Consider the following 24,782-nt stretch of genomic DNA (forward strand, 5'->3'; position numbering starts at 1 on the left):
ATAAGTACTTCTGTAATTTTATCTTAGTGTTTTCCATCTATTGTATGTCATGATTATTTGATTATTTGGTTGTGTGTGTGTGTGTGTGTGTGTGTGTGTGTGTGTACACGGTACCTTAGCTCCTACGGTCAGATTTTTTTTTTTCAGTTTCTTTATGGGTGATTCTTGATGAGACCCATTGGCTCAGCAGAGCAATTTCTCCTTATATAAATTCTAGAATGAAAACTGTTTAAAATACAGTTTATTTGCAGTTGCTAAGAATAAAAAGTAAAGAATGTGTCAAAAGTAAATTTACCCATCTTTTATCTTTTAGTTTTACTCATCTTCTATTTTATCTTCTATTTTAAAAGATATTCTCTGTGGACTAGGAGAGAGCCCAAGTGGTAGAGCACATGCCTAACATCTGTGAGACTCTCAGTTTGATCCTTAGTACCCCAGCGGGGTGCAGATCTAGTGTGCCCAAGCACTGGTTAGGTAGGTTGCCTCCAAGCACCGACAGCCCTGGGTGGCCGCTTCACAGTAGTGGGCCCAGCACTGCATCCCCACTTCACTCACAGCATTGCTGGTTGTGACTCCTACTCAAAAAAATTATTTTGAAGTCGTAGTCCTATATTTTTAAAAAATGTAGGATCATACAATACTTGTTTTCACTCAGCTAATATCTTCTAGACAGTTGAAGGAATTGCTTCTCATAAATAAATTTGTCTAAGAATTAAAGGCAAAAGCACAGAATTTAATTTTTGAGTGACTTGGCAACCTGGACTGATGAGATGCAGATTGGGAACAGTGCTATTTTTAGTATTGTTTGGATACTGGAACATTTCATAGCGCTCTTCTCTCTTATCTGACTGAAAAAAACAAACACATTGCAATCCAAGCCGAAACTAGTTTAAAATGAAGATTATGGACTACCTTGGAAAGGGAAAAATAATGACGAAGCTTTATGAGATGTCCCCGGAAGAAGGGATATCTCTGCAGTGAATCAAAGATGACTATATAGATGGTATATTTCTAGTGTCTATTGTACATGGTACTTGGGCTGGGGAGTTAGCCCTGTGATACTTGGCCACCCTGACCAGCCCTTCAGTGCTAAGAGCCCAGGGGTCTGGTGTTGCTCAGGCCTTGTGGTGCTGAGGACTATCAGGGTCACCTCTGTGGTGATCTTGGGCTTGCAGAATCACGAGCAGGGATGCTTTAGGACCCTGAGTGCTATTCCACCCAACCATTTGGTGCCAGGGATCAAGCCCTGGTTGGGTGCGTGTCCTGATTCTTGTACTGTCTCCCCAGCCCTGGATATGTATTTTTAAAGATCTTGTTTTGTGTTTTGTTTAGCACAAGCAAAAATCTCTCTCTGACTCCTCTTTCGTTGTAGCTTAACTGTTAGAATCTTGAATTAGTGGGGTGGAGATTTGAAAGAGAAAACTGTGACTCAGCTGTGTGTCCCAGAGATTTAGAAAAGGTGGTACTGTTCTTCTGTCCTTTGCACATCCTCTTCATCCCCTAAGGTTCTTGGACATCTGTTCTTGCTCTATTCTTAGGCCCCTGTACTTCTCTTCACTCCAGCTAACCTGGTAGCTTTCCTATTTGGCCAGTAGAAGTGGAAATTTGCACAGACCTATTATCCATGTAATTTGGAATCTTTAAAAATTTTTGCACTGACAGAGCTTTATTGATCTATCAGATAGTTAAGAATAATTGTAATAACATGGAGCCTAAATTGTAGAATTCTCAGCAGAGTTCAGTTTATTCCATGATAAATAATATTTTTCATTTTTATTTATTGGAGTGGCGTGTGTTTGGGCCACACCTGAGTGTGCTTAGGGATTAGGGGTGGTGTTTGGGGACTCCTCTGCAGCGTTCACGACTTATTCCAGGGTCAGCAGTGTGCATGGCAACTCTCTTTTATTATTAATTTCTGATGTTCACTTTTGGAAAATTGTATCTTTCAAAATATAAGTGCCTTATGAGCAAGTTATTCCTTTTTGTCTTTAGTGTATTCATTCTTTTAATTTGTTGGTGGTAGCATAAAAGTACTATTTTTCTGAAAACCTGAAGAGAAAAACCTTTGAGCCACAAGTCTTGCATATTATTATTTTTTCTAATTGCCAACATTTATCTCTTAGGCCATTGAGAAGCAAGTCACCATAATACACACTGGCAACTATACCATCAAGAATTTCTTGAAATGATTTCAGTTATCTGGGTGCATTCTAAGTGTCATTTCTTAAGAATTTGGCAGTATGAACATATTTTAAAAATAGAAACTTAATAAAATTAAACTTTTATTTTCAGATAACTGTAGATTCACATGCAGTTGTAAGAACTTTGAAAAAGTCATGTACCCTTTATTTAGTAGGAATGTTTTGGAGAATAACAAGATAAAACTAAAATCAGGATTGTCATTGATAGAAACCACTAAACTTATTCTGATTTCACCAGTATTTCTCATACTCATTTTGCTTTTATTTTAAACAATTTTATCACTTGTATTTTCCAGTCAAAGTACAGAAAAGTCACATTGTCACAAATTGATCCCTATTGTTATCCTTTTATAGCTATACCCTGCATCTTGGGAAAAGTTTTGTTTTTATGGGGTTTTTTGTTGTTTTACTATGGTTTAGGTAAGATGGTTTAAAAGAGTGTTTAAGTTTATAGTACTATTAAGTCACTGCACATTACCACCACCAAAGTGTCCTTGATCCTCCACCACTGTTCTAATGTTACCTCATCATGTTTTTTTTAATGCCTGGTCATTTATGGTCTTGACTTAATTATTTTTGGAATTTATACCATATATTAAAAAATTTATTTAGCATTTAAAGTGACTATTAGAATGCTATAAAATTTACTATTGTAATTTGCAAGTGAAATTTTCATTTAGTATTGACTATATTCTCATAATTGTGTGATAGATAGCCATGTCTCTTTCTGGAAAACTCTGGGTACTTTATATAAGTGGAATAATTCAGTATTTTATTGTGGGAGACTAGTTTTAGTATATCTTCAAAGTTTATCCTTGTAGTATATGACAGTATTTTAAAAACTGAATAATATTCTACTGTTTGTGTATATGCCATATTTTGTTTATTCTTTTACCTTTCGGTGGACACTTTTCCCTTTTTGCTATTATGAATAATGCTGATAGTAAATAATGATGTGTAAATAGCTCTTCCTCATCCTGCTATTCATTGTTTTGTATATATACCCAGAAGTAAAAATGTTGGCTTATATGGTAATTTCATTTTTATTTATTTTTGCTTTTTGGGTCGCACCTGGCAATGCACAGTCACACCTGACCCTGCACGCAGAAATTACTCCTGGCGGTGCTCAGGGGACCATATGGGATGCTGGGAATTGAACCCGGGTCAGCTGTGTGCAAGGCAAACGCCCTATTAGCTGTGCTATCGCTCCAGCCCCTCATTTTTAATTTTTTTAAGGAACTGACTCATTGTTTGCATAGCAGCATTATAATTTTGCATTTCTACCAACATTTGTAATGTTTGGATAAATAAGTTATAATTTATCCATTTTTGCTCTAATTCATGGTTATTGATTTCTGCATTTAAGAATGAATACCATCACATAATAGCATATATTTTTAAGCTATTTGCATACCAAGGATGTTCTTACAGTTACTTTTAAACGCTTTACTTTTCCTTTAGGCTTTTCTTTCATTTTTTAGGGAGGGCATACTCGGCAGTGCTTAGGATTTACTCCTGGCTCTGCACTCATGGATCATTCCTGGCAGACTCTGGGGGTCTATATGTGGTCCATATAGTATGTTGCCAGGGATTGAGTTCTGGTTGGCCCCATGCAAGGCAAGCTCCTTACCCCCTAAACAAGTTAAAGTCAGCAGCTCTTTTAACTATCACAGTCACCTTAAAATGAGGAATTTTACTGCAAGGAATTAGGAGGCTACCATTGAATCAACAGGTATTTATATGGCAGGACTGAAAGTCACTGGAATAAAGAACTTGGTTGTCTCTTATCTTTGATGAATCTAGTTTTCTTTTGTTCAAAATAGGTTTCCTTGTTGATGAAATGACTGTGTTGGGTACTTGGTCCCAATGCAGAATTCCCAAGGAAATAATTCCTAACTATTGGCCAAGGTTGGATCATTCTCTCACCACAAGTATTATCAGGGAGATAGAGTCCATGCAAGGACTTAGCAGTATCTATGGGAGCTTTGTGGGTTAACTAGGAATCAGTTTGCCAGAAAGAAAGGAATTAACTGCAATAGAGACTAAAATAATAGAGTGAATGGTATGCTCATCAACTCTCTCTAAATCATATTTCAGTGAACAATAAGGACAAAGGAAGAAAGTATAATTATTCAGATATGATGATCTCATTCATTTGTGGTATACAGAGAAAGAAAACAAAGGAATAGATTATCAAATGAGGACAAATTCTTGATCTTTGATTTTTAAACTGAAATTACCCAGCAACTGGGGAAGGAAGGGAAGGAATAGGTGGCCTGTAAGTGACCTAAGGACAGTAGTGAGGGTCTTGAGCACTTTGGTGATGGTGAAGGTCACGTAGCTTCATATATCAAATACTTGAAAATTAGCACTATGGTAGCTTTGTTATAGAAACTACAATTGGAAAGTTTGAGGGGACTGGAGAGATAGAACAGCATTTATGGTGCTTGCTTCACATGTAGCCTATTCTGGTTCAGTTCCTAGCAAAACATGGTCCTCAAACACCACCAGGATTGATCCTTGACCATCACCTGGTGTGGCTGCAACCTGCTGCCTCCCCCATCAAAATTTAGGTGTGATGGAGGGAATGGTCTTAGGCACTTTGGTAGTGGTGAGATTCAGTAACTGTGTACATTAAAACCACAAACATTAACACTACTGTAAACATGTTACCTTCAGCGGGCCCAGTAACTTCTCCATTGTGACAACTGTTACTGTGTTTGGCATATCTAATACATCATGGGTAGCTTGCCAGGCTTTGCTGTGCTGGCAAGATACTCTCGGTAGCTTGCTGGGCTCTCTGAGAGGGATGGAGGAATCGAACTCGGGTCAGCCATATTGGCTGCGTGCAAGGCAAACGCCCTACCCGCTATGCTATCGCTCCAGCCCAAACATGTTACCTAACTATAACAAAAAATTTAATAGTAAAGGAGCATTTCTTTCTTCATAAAATAGAAAAGAATAGAAAATTTTCAGATAAGGACTATAGACCAGAGGCAGAAATTTTTTAGAATCTGATTCTTAGATAAAATTTGTGAGTCTAACAAGTTACTCTTTCAAAGTTATTTTAGGTTGATACATCAACAAAACAAGTTTAGAATAAGTACAATGAAAGTAGAAAGAATTATCAAAAAATGTTTTTATATCTGATTCCTCCAAACACTTTGGTTTTTATAATTTGAGTTTTACATTGTTTAAGATGAGAGAACATTGATATATCCTATAACTATGAGCTGAGTGATAACGCAGCAGGTAGGGTGTTTGCCTTGCATGCGGCTGACCTGTCCAACCCAGGTTCAATTCCTCCACCCCTCTTGGAGAGCCTGGCAAGCTACCGAGAGTATCTCACCTGCACGGCAATCCCTGTGACGTATTCGATATGCCAAACACGTAACAAGTGTCGCAATGGAGATGTTACTGGGCCTGCTTGAGCAAATCGATGAACAATGGGAGGACAGTGACAGTGATGCTACAAGTATAAAAATTTTCCCGAGCCATAGTACAGCAGGTAGGGTGTTTGCCTTGCACACGGCCGACCCGGGTTGGATCCCCAGCATCCCATATGGTCCCCTGAGTACCGCCAGAAGTAATTCCGAGTGCAGGGTCAGAAATAACCCCTGAGCATCGCTGGGTGTGACCCAGAAAGCAAAAAAAAAAAAAATGTTGTAACTCCTCCCCCCCAAAATCTGAATCTTAGTGTAGAAAACTACAGAAAACAGCAGTATGTCAGCTAATAATTTGTTTTCAGAAATTTTACTAATATTAAGGATTTATTAGTAAAATTGATAGATTATAGCGGTATGATGAAGGAAAATTTGAGTATAGCTTTAACCTTTGGAAGTTATGCACAAAATTACTATCAAGCATTATTGATGGTATTCATTGCGAAATTAATTTAGCACTACCATGTGTTAAATGCTATACTAAACAATTTAATATTATCTCACATTTACCTAGACAGTGGTGCTCACAATTTGTTAAATGAAATTTAATGAAATATGTTTTGGCAAAATTAACACTTTGCATTTCTTTTCAGAGATGTGGTACTGGATCTTTCTCTGGGCTCTCTTCTCCTCTTTGTTTGTCCATGGTGCTGCTGGAGTGTTGATGTTCGTGATGCTACAAAGGCATAGGCAGGGAAGAGTAATCTCTGTCATTGCCATCAGCATCGGATTTCTGGCTTCTGTAACTGGAGCAATGATAACTAGTAAGTTGCTTTTGTTTTGTTTAAGGACATTATTTTATATGCATTTGTGGTTTTGGTAATTTTGTTCTTATTATAAATGTAGCTATATTATCTTTCATGTAAGTTTTTTTTTTAGCACTGGAAGCTAGAGATCATTTTATTAAACAGGTAGCTTTGTATTTTTGCTTTGTGAAGTTTTGATGGAAAATATAAAAACTCATAAAATAGGCAAAAGCAAAGCAATTCATGGGGAAATTTGTAGAGTATATAGTTTCTGTTTTAAATATGTTATCTGCCTAGTTAGGGAAATGGTAGGAATAAAAATATGATCGTGTAAAGTGAAAGTACAGGCTTTAGTCTTTATCATTTGACTAGGACTACAAAAGAACATATAAAGCACAGCATAGAATTATAAAAGTAAAAGCTGAACTGTATTAATATAAAGCTATAAATATAAATGTCCTTGTTAAACACAAAGTATTATGACAAAGATCTCCCCTGGCCATTAGAGTCTCTTCTGGCTGTTTACAAGTTTGCTAGTAAGTACTTATGATAAAAGTACTCTCATGTACTTTTCCTGCAGAACTTTTGGTTCCTTCTCAACATTGTGTTTAGTCCCCAGATTCAACTTAAGGTTCGAAGATTTAGTTATGGTTTCTACTGTGCTTGATAACCCAGAATGTAAACGCATCCTGTTGAGACTGTAGGGAGCCACAGCTGCTTTCTTAAATTGAATTCTCCCAGAAACTGGCTGTTTTGTTATCTGTTGATATTTGTCACTGCGAGAGAATAATAGAGGCTTATATTTCCATTCACTTCTGGTCTGTTTCCATATTCAAGGCCTCTCTATTTCCACTTGTTACTGTTTTTGGCATATCGAATATGCCACGGGGAGCTTGCCAGGCTCTGCCGTGCGGGCGGGATACTCTCAGTAGCTTGCCAGGCGCTCTGACAATGGAGACATTACTGGTGCCTGCTCGAGCAAATCAATGAACAACAGGAGGACAGTGCTACAGTGCTATTTCCACTGAATCTGTTTCAAGACTCTTCAAGAAGGAAAGGACTTTCCCCTTCTAATTCTATATCTAGACCTAGAGATAAGAAAAAGACCCTTTTCCTCTGGTTCATAAGACTCCTTCCTATTTTTCCCATAATCACCTTTTCCCAGAGTGACTGATCTTGAGAGAAAAGCCCTATTCCATTTAACTATGTCCAGTCTCACAAAAATGTTGTGGGAAATAGTAAGTGATCTTATTTTCTCATTCTTTCTTCACCTACTACTTGGTTTTACTCTTACGATCTTGTGTTAAGCTCTTTGATTGCTTCTGTTACTGCATCCAGCCTCTAACTTTACTGAATGGTCCTTTTTCCCTTTTGCTGTAAATACAGTAGAATTGAAGCCTATAGACCATGGAAAACAAGTATTTTTCAAGAGTTTTGACAATGACAAAACAGTTTTTAAAGAAAGTTCATTACATAACTGGATGTAGAATATAGCTTACATATAAAATACATCTTACACAGCAAGTGAAAATTCCAAAATAGCAGGAACCTTGTCTGTTTTCATCATTGCTACGTACTGAGAGCATGATAGATACTAAAAAAATACTGGGTGGATGGATTATGAGAGTAAAGAATGAAAGGAAGGAAGAAGGGAAGGCATTTGCCTTGCACGAGGCCAACCCGGGTTCAGTTCCCAGCATCCCATATGGTCCCTCGAGCACCGCCAGGAGTAATTTCTGAGTGCATGAGCCAGGAGTATCCCCTGTGCATTGTTGGGTGTGACCCAAAAAAGAAAAAAAATGGTGACAGAGGAGGAATTAAGGCATTAAGTGTAACATGAACTTGAAACTGAGATATGATCTAGAGTAACAGCAGGTGGGGAGAGGAGTTGGTAAGAACTGTATGTGGCATAAGGAAAAAATTAGTTACTATTTACTGTGTTGGCATACAAAGAGAGTGAAAGGGACTGCAAATGTTTTTGATGTGGGCCACACTTGTATCTGTGTGTAGAACAGTGAACAGAGGAGAAGAAACAGTTTACTGAGAAGTTATAAGTAGGTATTTATATACATATATATTTATAAATTCTGGGAAAACTTTAAAGAGACCATGAGAGGGATAGTACAGCAAGTATTTTTTAGGGTGCTAGCCTCGCATGTGGCTGACCCAGGTTCAATCTCTGGTACTACATACAGTTCCCTGAGTACTGCCAGGAGTGATCCCTGAGCACAGAGCCAGGTGTAAGCCCTGAGCACTGCCAGGAGTGGCCCAAGTGCCAAAATAAAGCAAGCATGAAAAATATTATTTTACATCCATTTATTTCTAACAGTGTGTATATATTATTTTCAATTCAGTCATACTATATTTTGCTTCTATTTAGATTTATTTCCAGAGTAACTTTCAATTTTAGTTGCACTGAGGTCTAGATATTTCGATATATTTTCTTTTGTTAGTTTTACAGTCTTTTACATTAAGATCTAATTTAGTACAGGAAATATTTTCTTAAAGGTCAGAAAATGTTTTCTTAAAAGGCTATCTAGTATTGGCGGGGGTGGGGGTGGGGTGGGAGGGGTGCCCCCAAGCAGAGCTCAAAGGGCCCAGGACCTATGCCAAGTTAACCTGGCCATTGGTTTAGTGTGAAAACTGGAGGATGTGGTGCTGCTCAATCTCTGTGCTGCTGGAGATTGTTGTCTGGGCTACTCTGGCCCTGCCCAGTGCTTCCAGGGCTATACCCAGTCATGCCTGGGGGCCATGTCATGCTGGGAATTACACTGTGTAGCTTCATGCAAGCCCCAGACCTTAACCCTTATAGTAGCTCTCTGACCCTAGAAATTATTCGTTTATTTGTTTATTTTATTGAATCACCAAGAGCTACGGTAACAAAACTTTCATGCATCCCTCCACCAGTGTACATTTTCCACCACTAGTGTCCCCAGTATCCATCCCCCCATCCCACTCTCTCCCTGCCTCTACGGTAGACAGTTTCCCTCATATTCTCTCTCTCTCTCTCTCTCTCTCTCTCTCTCTCTCTCTCTTTCTCTTTCTCTTTCTCTCTCTCTCCCTCCCCTTTTGGGCATTGTGGTTTACAGTAAAGATAATGAGAGGTCATCACTGATCCTTTATCTACTTTCAGCAGACATCTCCCATCCCGAGCAATCCCTTTGGCCATCATTGACTTAATGTTCCCTTCCCTATCCCAGCTGCCTTCTCCCCCATCTCATAAGGCAGGATTCCAACCATGGAGCAATCTTCCTGACTCTTGGCTCCACTGTCCTTGGGTGTTAGTCTCATACTATGTTTTTTATATTCTACAAGTGAGTGCAGTCTTTCTATATCTGTCCCTCTCCTTCTGAGTCATTTCACTTAGCATGATACTCTCTGTGACCATCCACTTATAAGTAAATTTCATGACTTCATCTTTCCTAACAGATGAATAGTATTCCATTGTGTAGATGGAATACTAAAGTTTCTTTAACCAGTCATCTGTTCTTGGGTTCTCAGATTGTTTCTAGAATCTGGGTATTGTTAACAGTTGCTACAATGAACTTGGGCTGGAGTGATAGCACAGCGGTAGGGCGTTTGCCTTGCACGCAGCCAACATGGCCGACCCGAGTTCGATTCCTCCGCCCTTCTCAGAGAGCCAGGCAATCTACTGAGAGTATCTCGCCCGCACGGCAGAGCCTGGCAAGCTACCCGTGATGTTTTCGATATGCTAAACACAGTAACAACAAAGTCTCCAATGGATACGTTCCTGGGCCTGCTCGAGCAAATCGATGAACAACGGAAGGACAGTGACAGTGACAATGAACATACAGGTGGATCTCCATACATCTGTCATTTCTACTGTGCTTTTTTTTGCACCCTTGGGATATATTCCCAGAAGTGTTATTGCTGCGTAATATGGAAGCTCAATTTCTAGTTGTTTTTTTTTTTTTAAGGAATGCCCATATTGTTTTCCAAAAAGGCTGGACTGCTGGCATTCCCACCAACCTAAATTAAAGAGAGTCCCTTTCTCCCCACATCCACACCAGCACTAGTTGTTCTTGTTCTTTTTGATGTGTGCCAGTCTCTGTGGTGTGAGATGGTATCTCATTGTTGTTTTGATTTACATCTCCCTGATGATTAGTAAGGTAGAACATTTTTTCACATGCTTTTTGACCATTTGTATTTCTTTTTTTTTTTTCTTTTTAGGTCACACCCTGCAATGCACAGGGTTTACTCCTGGTTCATGCCCTCAGGAATTACTCCTGGCCATGCTTGGGGGATCATATGGGATGCTGGGAATCGAACCCAGGTCGGGCCGCATGCAAGGCAAACACCCTACTCGCTGTGCTATCACTCCAGCCCCTCCCTGTATTTCATTTTTGAGGAAGCTTCTGTTCATTTCTTCTCCCCACTTTTTGATGGGGTTGAAGGTTTTTTCTTGTACAATTCTACTAATGTCTTGTATATCCTGGGTATTCACCCCTTATCTGATGGATATTGGGTATATATTTTTCCATACCGTGGGTTCTGTCTGTGTTTTGGTCACTGTTTCTTTTGAGGTGCAGAAGCTTCTCAGTTTAATGTAGTCCCATTTGTTTGTTTGTTTCTGCTCACTTGGTCAGTGGTGTTTCATCCTTAAAGATGGCATTAGTTTCAGTGTCATGGAGGGTTGTGCCTACATTTTCCTCCATGTACTTTATGGATTCAGGTCTGATATTGAGGTCTTTGGAGCTGGAGCGATAGCACAGCGGTAGGGTGTTTGCCTTGCACACAGCCAACATGGCCGACCTGAGTTCGATTCCTCCGCCCCTCTCGGAGAGCCCGGCAAGCTACCGAGAGTATCTCGCCCGCACGGCAGAGCCTGGCAAGCTCCCCGTGACGTATTCGATATGCCAAACACAGTAACAACAAAGTCTCCAATGGCGACATTACTGGGCCCGCTCGAGGCCTTACTATTGAGGTCTTTAATCCACTTTGATCTGACTTTTGTGCCTGGTGTTAGACAGAGGTCAGTGTTCAATTTTTTGCAGGTAGCTGTCCAGTTTTCCCAGTACCATTTGTTAAAGAGACTTTCCTTGTTCCACTTCACAATTCTTGCTCCTTTATCAAAGATTAAAAGTCAGTGACAGAATATTCAACTCCATTCCATTGGTCTGCACATCTGTTTCCTAGTAATTATTTTAAACTTTGGAGACTAGATCATCTTGTCAGAACTATTTAATTCTGTCATTGTGACATAATACCAACTGAATATCTCTGTACATACTCTTTTTTTAATATCAGTAGTCTACGAGATTATCTCAAAAAGTAAAATTTATTTGGGTGCTGGATAGATAATATAGAAGGTAGGGCACTTGCCTTGATTTGTCTAACCTGGATTGAATCCTCCATACCCATATGTTCCTCCCTGGAGCACTCCTACAAGAAATCCTGAGTGCAGAGCCAAGAGTAATCCCTGAGCACCAGAGAGTCTGGCCCCAAACCCCCTTTTTAAAAAAATTAGTTTAAAATAGTGTTTCAGAATCATTTAAAAACTGTACAAAATAGTTTTCTTTGGAAGTCTTTTCTGACTATTTCTTCTAGATTGTGAAATGATATAAAGTAATAGGAACTTTTATAAATCTGATTTGGAGGGAAGTTTGATTCCTAACTGATGACTGCATATTCTTCCTTATGTAACTAATGTAACTTCTGAGGGAGAAAAATGATAATTGGTGTTCTTTTCTGGATAACATGTATTAAATGTTAGTAAAGTAAAGTAAAGGCCCTCCCGTTGATCGTCGATTTGCTCGAGCGGGCCCAGTAACGTCTCCATTGGAGACTTTGTTGTTACTGTGTCTGGCATATCGAATACTCTCGGTAGCTTGCCGGGCTCTCCGAGAGGGGCGGAGGAATCGAACTCGGGTCGGCCATGTTGGCCGCTTGTAAGGCGAACGCCCTACCCGCTGTGCTATCGCTCCAGCCCATTAAATGTTATGGGCTGGATTAAATGTTAACTTGTGGAAAATTCTGGAGTTTCATGGGGTTTTTTTGTTTTTTGTTTTAGCTTTTAATCTCATCGTTATAGGCTACTTAAAGATTTTTTTAAAGATTCTAAGAAAAACAAAGTCATTTAGCAGTTTCATTTTTCCTTAGAACATGGGGTCTTCCAAAATTAAACCCATTTTATTCATCCATTTTATCTCTTATTCAGTAGTTAAATACTGAATAAAATTTAAATAAAATAATCTTATCAACTTATTTGGACGAGATTAAAGTTAAGTGGGGCTGGAGTGATAGCACAGCGGGTAGGGCGTTCGCCTTACAAGCGGCCAACATGGCCGACCCGAGTTCGATTCCTCCGCCCCTCTCGGAGAGCCTGGCAAGCTACCGAGAGTATCTCGCCCGCACGGCAGAGCCTGGCAAGCTCCCCGTGACGTATTCGATATGCCAGACACAGTAACAACAAAGTCTCCAATGGAGACGTTACTGGGCCCGCTCGAGCAAATCGACGATCAATGGGAGGGCCTTTACCTTTACACGATCAATGGGAGGGCCTTTACCTTTACCTTAAAGTAAAGTAGATATGTTTTTAGTACACACTCTTCTATTTCTTTACTTATTCCCTTTTGACTTTGTCTCAGGATGTTTTTCCATAGCTCTTGCCTCCAGTTAAATTCCTTATAGGAGATACCCCAAACACTAATTTTTCTCATGCTTTATGTTAAGCAAAAAAAATCTTTAAACCCCCAAATCTGAAAGCTGCTCTGTTAGAAAAGATGATGAAGTCATGAGATTCATATACAAGTGGTACTACATGGAAAGTATAGTGCTAAGCAAAATGAGTCAGAAAGAAAGGGACAGACATAGAAAGATTGTATTCATCTGGGAAACATAAAGTAACAAAATAAGAGACTAACACAAAAGAATAGCCGAGATAAGTACCAGGAGGATTACTCCATGGCTTTGAGGACAGCCGCACACGCTAGGGGAAAAGGCAGCTCAGATAGACAAGGGAGCACCAAATAAAGGGTGTTGGGAGGTTCCTCTCAGGATGGGAAATGTGTGATGAGGGTAGACTATAGACCAAACAAGATTGCCACTCAATTTCTGTGGTTTGCAAACCACAGCACTCAAAAGGAGAAAGATAACAAAAGGGAATGCCCTGCCACAGAGGTAGGGTGGGATGGGGGATGGGGGGAGGGAGGGATTGGGACTGGGACTGGTGGTGGTGGAGAATGGGCACTGGTGGAAGGATGGGTATTCGATCATTGTATAACTGAAACCCAAGCACAAAAATTTGTAAGTCTACAACTGTACCTCATGGTGTCTCACTAATAAAAATTTAAGAAAAAAAAAGAATGCTGCTAAATATATTATCTTAAGATATTACGTTCTTTCTGTGTGTATGTTCTTGTAGGACTATTTTTTTGGACATGTATCTTTTGAAATTATATGTAGTCCTGATTGATGAACTTTGAAGTGTATGGATTTTTTTATTAAAATATGCTATTTTGATTATTATATTTTGTTATACATGTTTATGCATGTTTTCTGTATAGACAGTAATCTTTAGTTTGCTGCATGTGAAAATTATTTTCTTTATCCTTTATATAAACAAGTCTTTGTGGATTTCTCTCTTTAAAGTTCTTGGACAGTCCTCTTTTCTTAAAATAATATATTTTGAAGTTTATTATTTTGTTCCTTAGTCTTTCTTTAGCCCATCCGATATTTACTTGTGAAGTAGAGACCTAGATTTCTTTCTTCTAAATGATTACCTGTTACTTCAACAACATGTATTGAATTTGAAATTATGAATTGGAAGTATCTTTACTACTGCGGCAACAACTAATCAAACTTAGAATAGTAACTGGTCCTTATAATATATTCCAAAGAATCTTTCAAATATTCATTTCCATTTCCATTCACTCTGGCCTCCAGTTATGTGAGGTAAGACACAGTTGTGTGAGGTAAGACACAGGTCTACCAATTTCTCATTCTCACACAACTATTAGGTAGTAGAGTTTGAAATTTAATCCCTGAGTGTAACTCCAAAACCCATGCACTTAATTTTGTATAAGCATGAGACATTTGAATCAACAGATTGCTTTCCATTTTCCTGATAGCCTAAGATTGTAATTGCTTTAACTTTATATTTCTTGCGTCCTTTTAAAAAGTTAATCCTGTGACAAAAAAAGAAGTCAGATTGTGGCTTTTAAAAATGAAGATAGTTGAGGACATGCACTGTAAATAAAAAATTTTCAGATTTATTTTACTATAATTTCTGATGATAATTATTTTCTGAATTCCTTGTTTTCATTTTGACTTCTTATAAATATGAAACAATAGCATGATACTGAGATTTATAGCCAGACAAACCTGGACTGAAATTCTAGCTTTTGCACTTCTTGTACTTCCTTGCCGTATCTCTGAAACTCCAATTTTTCATCTTGAAATTAGGTAATAATACTCAGAAACGGTATTGTGTTGGGAGTAGGAACCTTCTGTGCTCTGCTCAGAGTGCCAGGGACCCCCTACTGGCAATTCTCAGCCAAGTGGACCAGCAGTTCAGTGCTAAGGCCTGAGGATGCAGTGTTGCGCAGGCCCTGTGATGTCAGGAATTACCTGGACCACCCCAGCAGTGCCCAGGGGGAACTCAAAATCTGCACCTCCCAGATGCTCTGGGGACTTGTGGCGTCGGGGATTGAACCATTTCCAGGAAAGATGTAGTTTTAAAACAAAATAGTATTTGTAAAGTTCTAGGTTGGAGAGATAATACAGGGGTTAAATCCTTGTCACCACTTACTGTCCCCCACGTACTGCTAGGAGTGAAGCTACATAGTCTGTATTAAATAAACATTTAGATTTTCTTCTTACAACTATGCTTTTCCTATGTATATCTTAAAGAGGAATCATAATTTTCCCTGAGATTTTAAGTGAACTATTTAAAAAAGATGAATTCTGAGCTAGTTTTATGAATAGATTTATGTCTCAAAAAAACATCATTTTAAAAGTGTTTTTTCTTTAGCCACTGTGACTTAAATTACTATTGCTAATAAGAGTTTCAAAGAGAATCTTCCAGCTCCACGCCTTCCGCCAGTGTTGGTGCCCCTCCACTTGCACCTGGGCCGTGGGGTCCCCTCTCCCCTCTCCACTGCTCCCTTTCTTGAAACTCTTGGTTCTGTAATGCAGGACCAAGGAATCATCATCATTTGTTCCCTCCCATTCCCTTGTTTCATTTCTCTCTCTACTACATTGTTTGCCATTGTAGCATGTATGGACAGGCTCCGTCCTCCCCGCCCCCCACAAGTACCCATAGAAATTGTTTCAGGGGCTGGGAGATAGTACAGGAGTTAGAGCACATGCCTTGTAGGCACCAACCTGTAGCACCACCAGGTATAGCCCTGGAGAGACCCCGAGCTTTATGGGAAGTGCCGGTGCAAACCCTCCAGCACCAGGAGCAGTGGCCCAGGTTACCTTCATCACCTCAAGAACCAAGTGGCACTGCATCCTTGGTCTCTTAGATCAACTGAAAGGCCCGATTGGCTGAAAATAGCAGGTATGTGGCCTCTGGGCTCCCGAGCACAGCAGGGGGGCGCATCATACTCAGTTATACGACCTACTGATCTGTCACATGGCGTGCTATAATTTAAATATTCTCTTATTTGTGATTCCTGAATTTAATTTAAAGATCAGCCACTTAGATATTAAGTCATGCATATGTTTTATATGTTTGTATTCTTAATCAAATGAAGTATCAAATCATATGGGCTCTGCTATTCCGATTGCATAATCTAAATAATGTTTCCAAAAGCAGATGTCAGATTTCTCTTTCATTTAGGTATGTGAAGATATCAGTCTGTAAATAATTTTACTCTTGTAGCACTGTCCTCTTGTATATGTAATTTATAAACTATTTTATATAGTAGATTATGAGATAAGTTATTCTTTTAAAAGATTTTTCTGCTAATATCTGGTAGTCTTTTAATGTTGAAGTTTCATTTATCATTTTCAAATTATATTAAATTGTGTAGTTTTCTTGATATATATAATTATCAAGATGTTGTGCTTTTAAATGAAAATGCTAATATGGTCTGGCCAATTCAGTGTCCAAGTGAGAGATCACTAAATTGCTCATTATTGATGAACATGTGTTAGTTAAGCAGCTTGTGTTGAGTGTGTGTTTTGAAGTGAAATCGAAATGCTTAATTTTTTAATTAAGCATGGTTTTGAAATGTGCAACTTCCCTAATCACATGGAAACGCATAGAAATTTATAAAATGAATGACTTGCTCTGTGTTGATAAAAGGAGTTCTGAAATTACAGCCACTTCAGATCTTACGAAGTAATGGAACGTTTTATTTTGTTTCTCCCCCTCTTTCCGACCTAGGTGCAGCAGTCGCAGGCATTTACAGAGTAGCCGGGAAGAACATGGCCCCGTTAGAAGCTCTGGTGTGGGGAGTTGGACAGACTGTACTGACATTAATCATCTCCTTTTCAAGGATCCTTGCTACACTTTGAGGCTTCTGTGGAAATGGTTTACTTGCCACGAGGAAACCCGTACAGATTCTCCGAACAGCATTGCCAGCGAGCGAGAATGAGAGGGTGGGAGAATGTGGAAGCGGCCGGACCGTGGGCTCTGAGCTCTGTGGAAAGATCGCCCTCTGGTGTTCAAGTGATTGCACTACCGCACTGCACCTTACGTGCCTCCGTCCCAGACAAGGCGCATTACGTTCTGTGACGCGACAAGAAAAAGAGCACCTTGTTTAGCTGTCCATCAGACTCACTTTGGTGTTGAATGATCATTTTTAACAGTATTGTGTTCAAGTTAGAGGGACGTTTTGAGGAATCGATATATGTGCCAAACACTTGTTTTGTTTTGTTTTGTTTAAAAAAAAAAAACATTTATCATGTGACAATTTGCAAGTGTAGATGCTAGATGAGTGCTGTGAACATATTTGACACAAATTCAGGTAATGTAGTGAGCATTTTGTTTTGTAATGCTAAATTCCACATGAGTGCTGAATGCTGAATCATTTAATGTGAGATAAATTATTTGAGTTTATTGTGAGCATTTATGGGATTTAGGGCTTTAGGCGTTGTTTTAATTTATGCTGAAATAATACTTAATCAAAAACTAGCTGAACTCTTTTAAAGACTCAAAGTAGACCTATAGGGTGCATCCTTTTCACTCACTCAAATAACACTCTTTTGATAGCGTCCCTCTTACATATTTAATTGATAAGAATTAAAAAATTTTATGGGTCACACTCATTGTAGTTTGTGTGTCATAAAAATATAATTTGAAAATTTCTTATACATTTTGTAAGAAAAGAAGTCTGAAATGCATGTTGCATTCTTTGACCCTCCTAAAGAAGGTTTTTGCCGTGTGTCTCATGGAGAAAACATTTTTAAGTAGTATCTCAGTGGGACTATACTACTTGTTGCATATAGCTTGGTTTTTGACAAAATAGAAACATTCTTTCATTTCTGGAGTATTAACTATATTTCAGGAGTGGCCTAAATTAGGCTGTGAAAACAACAAGCCTCATTTGTATATAAGTAGCAAGTCATATAGCAATGTTATAAACCCTCTTACTTTGGACGTATGGTAATGTAATTTTGCTGAGTAAAAAATTGGGAGAAATTGTAAATTTTTTAATTTGGCAATCTGAGCATATCAATACAGTACTAAACATATTTGAATGAGTCATTTCAATTTGTTCAGCTCTCGATGCTATTTAATTTATTAGAATTTGTAATGACATTTCTTATAAATGAAAAAAGTTCTAAGTATAAGAGGTTTCGGCAATATGTAATTTTAAAAAGTATAGAAAGTGAAGGAAGCAGAACCTCGTTGAATTTGTCTCCTACTGAGATTTCTAAATATCTGATAGTTATATATGTGATAAATCAATAGAAGAGACACTGCAAAGAATATGAGTTAAGGACAATACAAAATATTGATCTGTGACTTGAGCTTGCTATTTTATAACTTCATTTTTGGTAAAAGCAGGTTTCTATTAGGTTCCATTCAGATTTAATATCATTGTTACCCTTGTCATTTTTTTTCTCCACCAAAAATCAGAATATGTTAACTACCTTAACAGTGAAGAGTGGGGAGGGTAAAGACAGTTTTTGGAGTTTACTAATCCTGTTGCTTGAAAATTTGTTCAGTAAGATAAGTAACTATTTCCTCTTTGAAATATTTAAAGTAAATTTGAAAATTATCCTTTTTATTATGCACAGGCCTGAGATTATTTTTATATCTTTGTTATATGCCTAATTTTTTCCCAAATTAAATTTAGGCATTAGTTTTCCAAGCTAATTTGATTTATCTTTCTCTTTTAGACTTGGGTTATATTCTTCCTTTATTTTGACTATTCTATCAGTAATTTTAAAGTGTTCGTATTCTTTGAAAGGAATTATCATTAGCATGTGAAAATTATTTGAGATTCACGAAATGAATGTTTATTTTAATATATGGTTATTTTATGATTTAAGAAACTGTTGTGTTAGGGTAATTGGAGTGTTTGGTTCAGAATATAGAATTAACTATAAAGTAATGTGTGAATGTATGGACCAAAGAGATTTATACTCTTGTTTTTACTCTAGAATGAAAGTATAATTGGATGATTAATAGTTTGTAGAGTGTCCATTATCGAATTGTTGTACATTGTGAAGAGAGAGAGAGAGAGTGTGTGTGTGTTTTTGTGTGTGTGGACATTTTTAGCATTTGGGGGAGTTCTTGATTGCGGGTTTTTTTTTCTGTTTGTAGTTATTTCCGTTGGTGTTTTATTTACTGTCAGTATTGATATCTTGAAATGCAGTTGAATAGTGAACTTATTAATTTGACATATAGCTGTTTTGATGCTATTTTTTTAAGTTAGTGATTTTCCTAAGAAATGTTTAACTATATATATATCATATACTTCCATATACGTGAAGAAATGTTTAATGATATGTACATATCATTATATACATCCATATGTATAAAGCTGCTATATAAATAGTATAATTGGAAAGCTATTGTTCAGTGAACACTTTAATGTTCTAGTGGGAAATTTGATAAATTTGTTCGATTTAATGTTTTTTTTAAATAGTCAAGAATATTTGAGATTTTTTTATTTGGGGAATTTTTTCTTGGTTTAATAGAGCTAGAAATCTATGATATGATAGAAGTTGTTATCGATATATTTGGGTCACACCTTCTTAAAATTTCTATGTGATTTTGCAGTGAAGTTTCTTTGTGATAAGTGCAAAAAGGGTGGTATCCTCTACAGTTAATACTCCTTTATTTAAAAATATTTGCTAAGGTACTGCTGATAATAAAATCAGTTCCCAAGGAATAAATTGCTATGCTCAAACTAATTGTTACTTAAGATACTAATTGGAAATTTTCTTAGGTCCTAGTTAGAGGACCTCATGTAAAAGCTATAAAAAGTGCTTAAAACATTTTAAATGTAGGAGGTATAAGTTGTCTTCCAAGTGGATGTGGATGATTTCATTGATTGCCTCGAATAAAGTCCTCTGAGGAAGTTATGTATCTTATTCAGTACTTGTAACTTATCATTCTTTTGTTAGGTCTTCCAAACAGTGTTATAGTTTGTTACCCAATGTACTTTCTAAGTATTTGCAGTATATATTTTTACAAACCGATGTGCAAGGGTTTTAAATACTTCAAGTGGAAAATAAAGAAACAAGTTGTTTTTTATATCATGTATTTGTGATATAAAGTTGGGCAGTTTCAAAGTAAAGAATGTTAAGGTGAGGAGACAACCTCTAAGATGAGTGAGTGGTTGGGGCCACTAAGTTAATATGCTCCAACTAATTTAGTTTTGCATCCAAAATATACAAATATTTTGGATGAATCTGCTATTATAAAGTGTTGTATCAAGTACTTTGTGTACTAAGTACAAAGGTGGCTAGGTTGAACTGTTTGTTGCTCACAAAGTCCCCAAGAGCTAGCAAAATGGTTTTAAATAAGAAGTTTGTAATAATATTTTGTTTCTAGTTGAAAGTTCAAGTCCTTTTCCTCTCCCAGATTCTTCTTTCTTCTTTCCAAATTTTACACCAAATGGTACTTCTATATTGCTCTGAAATACATATATCAGACCTTTTAACTTGTCCACATTTTTTTTTTCTTTTTGGGGCCACACCCGGCTATGCACAGGCATTACTCCTGGCTCATGCACTCAGGAATTACTCCTGGCAGTGCTCGGGGGACCATATGGGATGCTGGGAATCGAACCCAGGTTGGCCACGTGCAAGGTAAACGCCCTATCCACTGAGCTATTGCTCCAGCCCACCCACCCACCCCCCCTTTTTTTTTTTTTTTTTTAGGAATGGAAAAGGCAGTATAGGCAGTATATCTTGACAGTAAGTGATTAATGGGTAGGCATTCGGATTTTCTAAATTTTGCTTTTCTATATCAATACAGGCGTTAGAATTGAATACATGATTTTAAAAAATATATTTGCTTTTCATTTAATTTTCCAAATATTAAGAAGGAAACTAAAGAATTTGTATTGTAATTTAGTTTCCGTTATATTTTCCTTTATAATTTTCTCCACCTCTTTCTTTTTAAAACCAGCGTGTATTTGTCAAAGAGTGTTTGTGGGAGCTGGTGATGGTGGATAAGAGCAGGAAAAGCAGGACGGGATTGTGTTGACCACTGGTTAAAATAGAAAAATGGTAGGTGAAACTGTATTTGTTTCTTTACCCCTGTTTTGCTTTCTTTGGCCTCATTAAGCTGATGCCCATTAAATTTCTGCTATGTCACCTAATAAGGTTTTAGAGATGAAAACGCCATCTTCTCTGCATATTTACCTCTCTTTCTCCCCTTGGGTATTTTGGCTTTGAAGTATAATCCCAATTTGATAGGAGAAAAATATGAGGCCATAGTGTCTCCCAGTTCCTTGCTTCTGTGGATGGAAGGTGGTTAATTAGTAGTTGTTCAGTATTGTTTTTTGTTTTTAATTTAAAAAGAATTTTTAAATTTTTAAATTCGTATTTTAAATTCATACCGATTCTATAATTGCAGAAGTATAGATGTCAAAGGGTATTTTTGGAAATATTTTCAACTATTTTCCTCTTGGTACTGCACTCTTTTCCCTCAGAAAGTCTTCATCAGAATCTCTGCAGAACCATTATTTGTTTTTAAGATATGAGAAATGTGGGAAATAATTAAGAAATTTTAGTAAAATTAACTTGCAGAAAAAGACTGGCAGCACTTGATAGATAGCTGGGAAACTGCTATTTTAATAATCAGAGATGAGAATCTCAGTGCTTAGAACTGATGATATCAAATTGTCTCAAGTTATTTTAACTTCAGTTTCAATAAAAGTTTTCACTTTTTGTTTTGTTTTGTTTGGGACCACACCTGGTGGTGTTTAGGGGCTACTCCTAGGATTATACCCAGGTTTCTTGCATGTAAAGCATGTGCTTCAGCCTGTTGAGCTATCCTCTGATCCCTAAATAAGAAAAAATAAATGGCTGTATTTTGTAGCAGAAGGAAGTTTAAAAACAGGAAGAAAAGTTGGAGGGGTAACACACAAAAGTAAAAAACAAAAGTTTTTGTGGAGATTGCTGAATTAACTAAAAATGTAACTGAAATTGGAAAATAATGCATTTTATATAAAGTATTTTCAGTAAATGTGGAGATGTATCGATATTTTATTAAATTTGGGGAAATCAAATTTCTGACTATGAACTTTGTTGGTCATCTTTGTTGAACTAACATTTCATCCCATTCTTGATTTTAAGAACTAATTCAGTTTCTTAAAAGTCTCCAACTGCCTTCCATATAAATGTCATGTTGTTATGGTTTAAACATGTACAGATTGTTGATAGAATTAGAAATGTTGGTTTAGAAGAGATGTTCTTAACACCTAGTGGTTATGCAGCTGTAATGTTATTAAAAATAAATGCTATAGGTAAATCAAGAAAGCATGAATCTCACATAATTTTTAGATTAGATATAACACATATATCTCCCCTTGATGGGTAATAACCTGATTATACATTTTTTGGGGAAATGTATTTAGTTATGTGTCTGAAACTGGAAAGTAGTGTATCATAAATATATATGGAGAGGAACTACAGTGCATAATAAACACAGCTATACCTTTTTCCTCTTTTAAATTCTATATATTGGTAATTTTTTAAAAAATCACTTTTTTTCAGAGCCCTGTATAAATGATAATTGTTGAAAGTGCTACTAATAACAAAATGTTTGCTTTAAATTAAAATATGTGACATCACTAAATGTCTTTAGGAAGTAACATTTTAGTTTTCTTCAAAGGAAGCACTTGTTTGAATAATTTTTTAAAAACTTGCTTTCAATACTGGATGAATGAATTGATATTGTAAATGTTGACATTTGTGATATCAGAAGAATTCACAATGGAAGAATTTCCTAAAATTTTGGCCCTCTTCCCAACACACACGCACGCACGCACGCACGCACGCACACAGCAGAGGTGAGTTTAATACATTTGAATGAATAATATGAAATTCCCCAGTATTGTTTTCCTCATATAACTTGGGTAAAATTCATAAGATTCTACCATAAAGTATTAACTCCTCATTCAAGAATGAGGGAAATGAACTTATCTTAAATTTACTAAAATGCCTTTACTTAAATACCAAAATAGAGTTTACCTGATTGGTATAAAAAGGACTAACTTTCAAATTGTATTAACCCTTAGACCACTGACGAATCATTTAGTAAACCACAGTACAGTTTTTAAAAGCTAAATGATGCCTTAGTGCCTTGGAAGTTTTAAGATACTTTTGCAAAGTGAATTTAGCAAGATTCATGATTGGAAAATTAGAGTTTAGGAATGGTGCAAAGGAATTAATGGTCTAATAAAAAAATCTATAATTTCACCTGACTATGACAGATAACAACTTTCAATATATTTTCATGATTTCTTGTGTATTTTTTTCCTTTTCCAAACAGGTATAAAATGTGACATATTTTAGTCAAGACAATTACATGTGGGATTTTCAAGTTTAGTTTTTTGTAATCTATAAATTCTAGTGTGAGCAGCATAAGTTTTATATTGTAGTACAAGGCAGACACTTTATTTAACATTTAGGACTATGTTTACCATCAGGGATTATTTTTACTTTAGGAATAATGTACTGTGAAGCTTAAAGACAGGAAGAATAAATGTTGAAGGAATAACGCACAAAAACAAAGGCATAAATGATGAAGTACCCTGCATTATGTGAACAGTTTTCCCCCCTTTGTTAAGACTGTAAACTACACTGTATGAGTATGTGTACTGCATGTTTACATAATACAGTTTAATTTTGAAGGATTATTTATGTTTATGTATAATACCTAACAATATGTAAATATTGTATACTATTGATTTTTAATTTTATATAAGCAATTTTTTATTTCCTAACTCATGTACAAATATTATTGTGTATATAGCATAATTTCCCGGAGAACACAAATTTTGCAGTGAATTTTAATTTAATGTGATTAGCATCGGGTTACTCTTAGAAATGTTGCTCTTTATTTTAAATTATCTTCACTCCTTTTAGTCAAAGGGCAGCAATAAATAGTGCAAGTTATTTTTGATTATAGAAACTTGTTCTACCAAAACAGGATCTGGTTTCACATCGTTGCTTTAAGGAAAAGATGCACAATTAATACCATCTACTGTCTAGTCACAGGACCATTTCTGAGGTCCATGTGTGTCTCTCCTCTTTGTAATATACAGGGTGAACTCTTTACTGATACACAAACACAATTGTTAAAAAAGAACCCAGCACTTAAATCTCATTACACAGAATTTATTAGATTAAAATTTGTAATATACGATATTTTAATAAAGTTTCTGTATTTAATTTCATGCACTTATATATAAATAAACCTGTCTTTAAAAGCTTTGTGGGGGTTTTGTTTCTTGATGGCATCTTTTCAACTCATATATTGTCGGTGGACACAAATGTTTTCTTTTACTCTTTTTGTCACTTTTTTTGAGCCAGTTTTTCTTATGTATTTTGGAGGTATGAGGTGTGCAAAAGACAGAGTTGCCTTGAGTTTTTATTTTTTCCTAAGACCAATGCTGTTCCACATAAGTATCTGCTACTAAGAGTTCTTAAAACGCTTGCTCTCACAGCAATAAATGACTACCCTAAAAAGTACTATAACTTTTAAAAAATAGTGTAATGATAAAGGAAGTAAACTTTTACTTCATGCCATGATTTGTTTTCTGGGTAACTTTTTTTTTAACATAACAGGAATTATGAGATGCATTTCCTGCATGATACCAAGCCCTGAAAGTTCTTGAGATTAAAAATATTTTGGCTTTTGGCATAGCTTGTCTTTGCAATGTGTAAGCTCTCCTTGAGTATTTTATCTTAATGGGACACAAGACTGAAGGACAAGATGTTCTACAACAAAGATG

At 36.8% G+C, this 24,782-nt stretch overlaps 1 protein-coding gene across 1 annotated transcript in view; it reads left to right on the forward strand.

Moving 5' to 3' along the window:
- The window catches only part of TMEM170B (transmembrane protein 170B), a 43,095-nt gene extending 18,835 nt beyond the window's left edge, over positions 1 to 24,260 (forward strand). The window contains exons 2-3 of the mRNA XM_056132289.1: positions 6,238 to 6,408; positions 16,745 to 24,260. Coding sequence (XP_055988264.1) covers positions 6,238 to 6,408; positions 16,745 to 16,875 — 302 coding nt within the window. The 3' untranslated portion in view covers positions 16,876 to 24,260. The remainder of the gene's footprint in view (positions 1 to 6,237; positions 6,409 to 16,744) is intronic.
- The last annotated feature ends 522 nt before the right edge of the window (positions 24,261 to 24,782 follow it).

The sequence above is a fragment of the Sorex fumeus genome, unplaced genomic scaffold, assembly GCF_029834395.1.
Source record: "Sorex fumeus unplaced genomic scaffold, SorFum_2.1 ptg000094l, whole genome shotgun sequence".
Classification (NCBI taxonomy): domain Eukaryota; kingdom Metazoa; phylum Chordata; class Mammalia; order Eulipotyphla; family Soricidae; genus Sorex; species Sorex fumeus.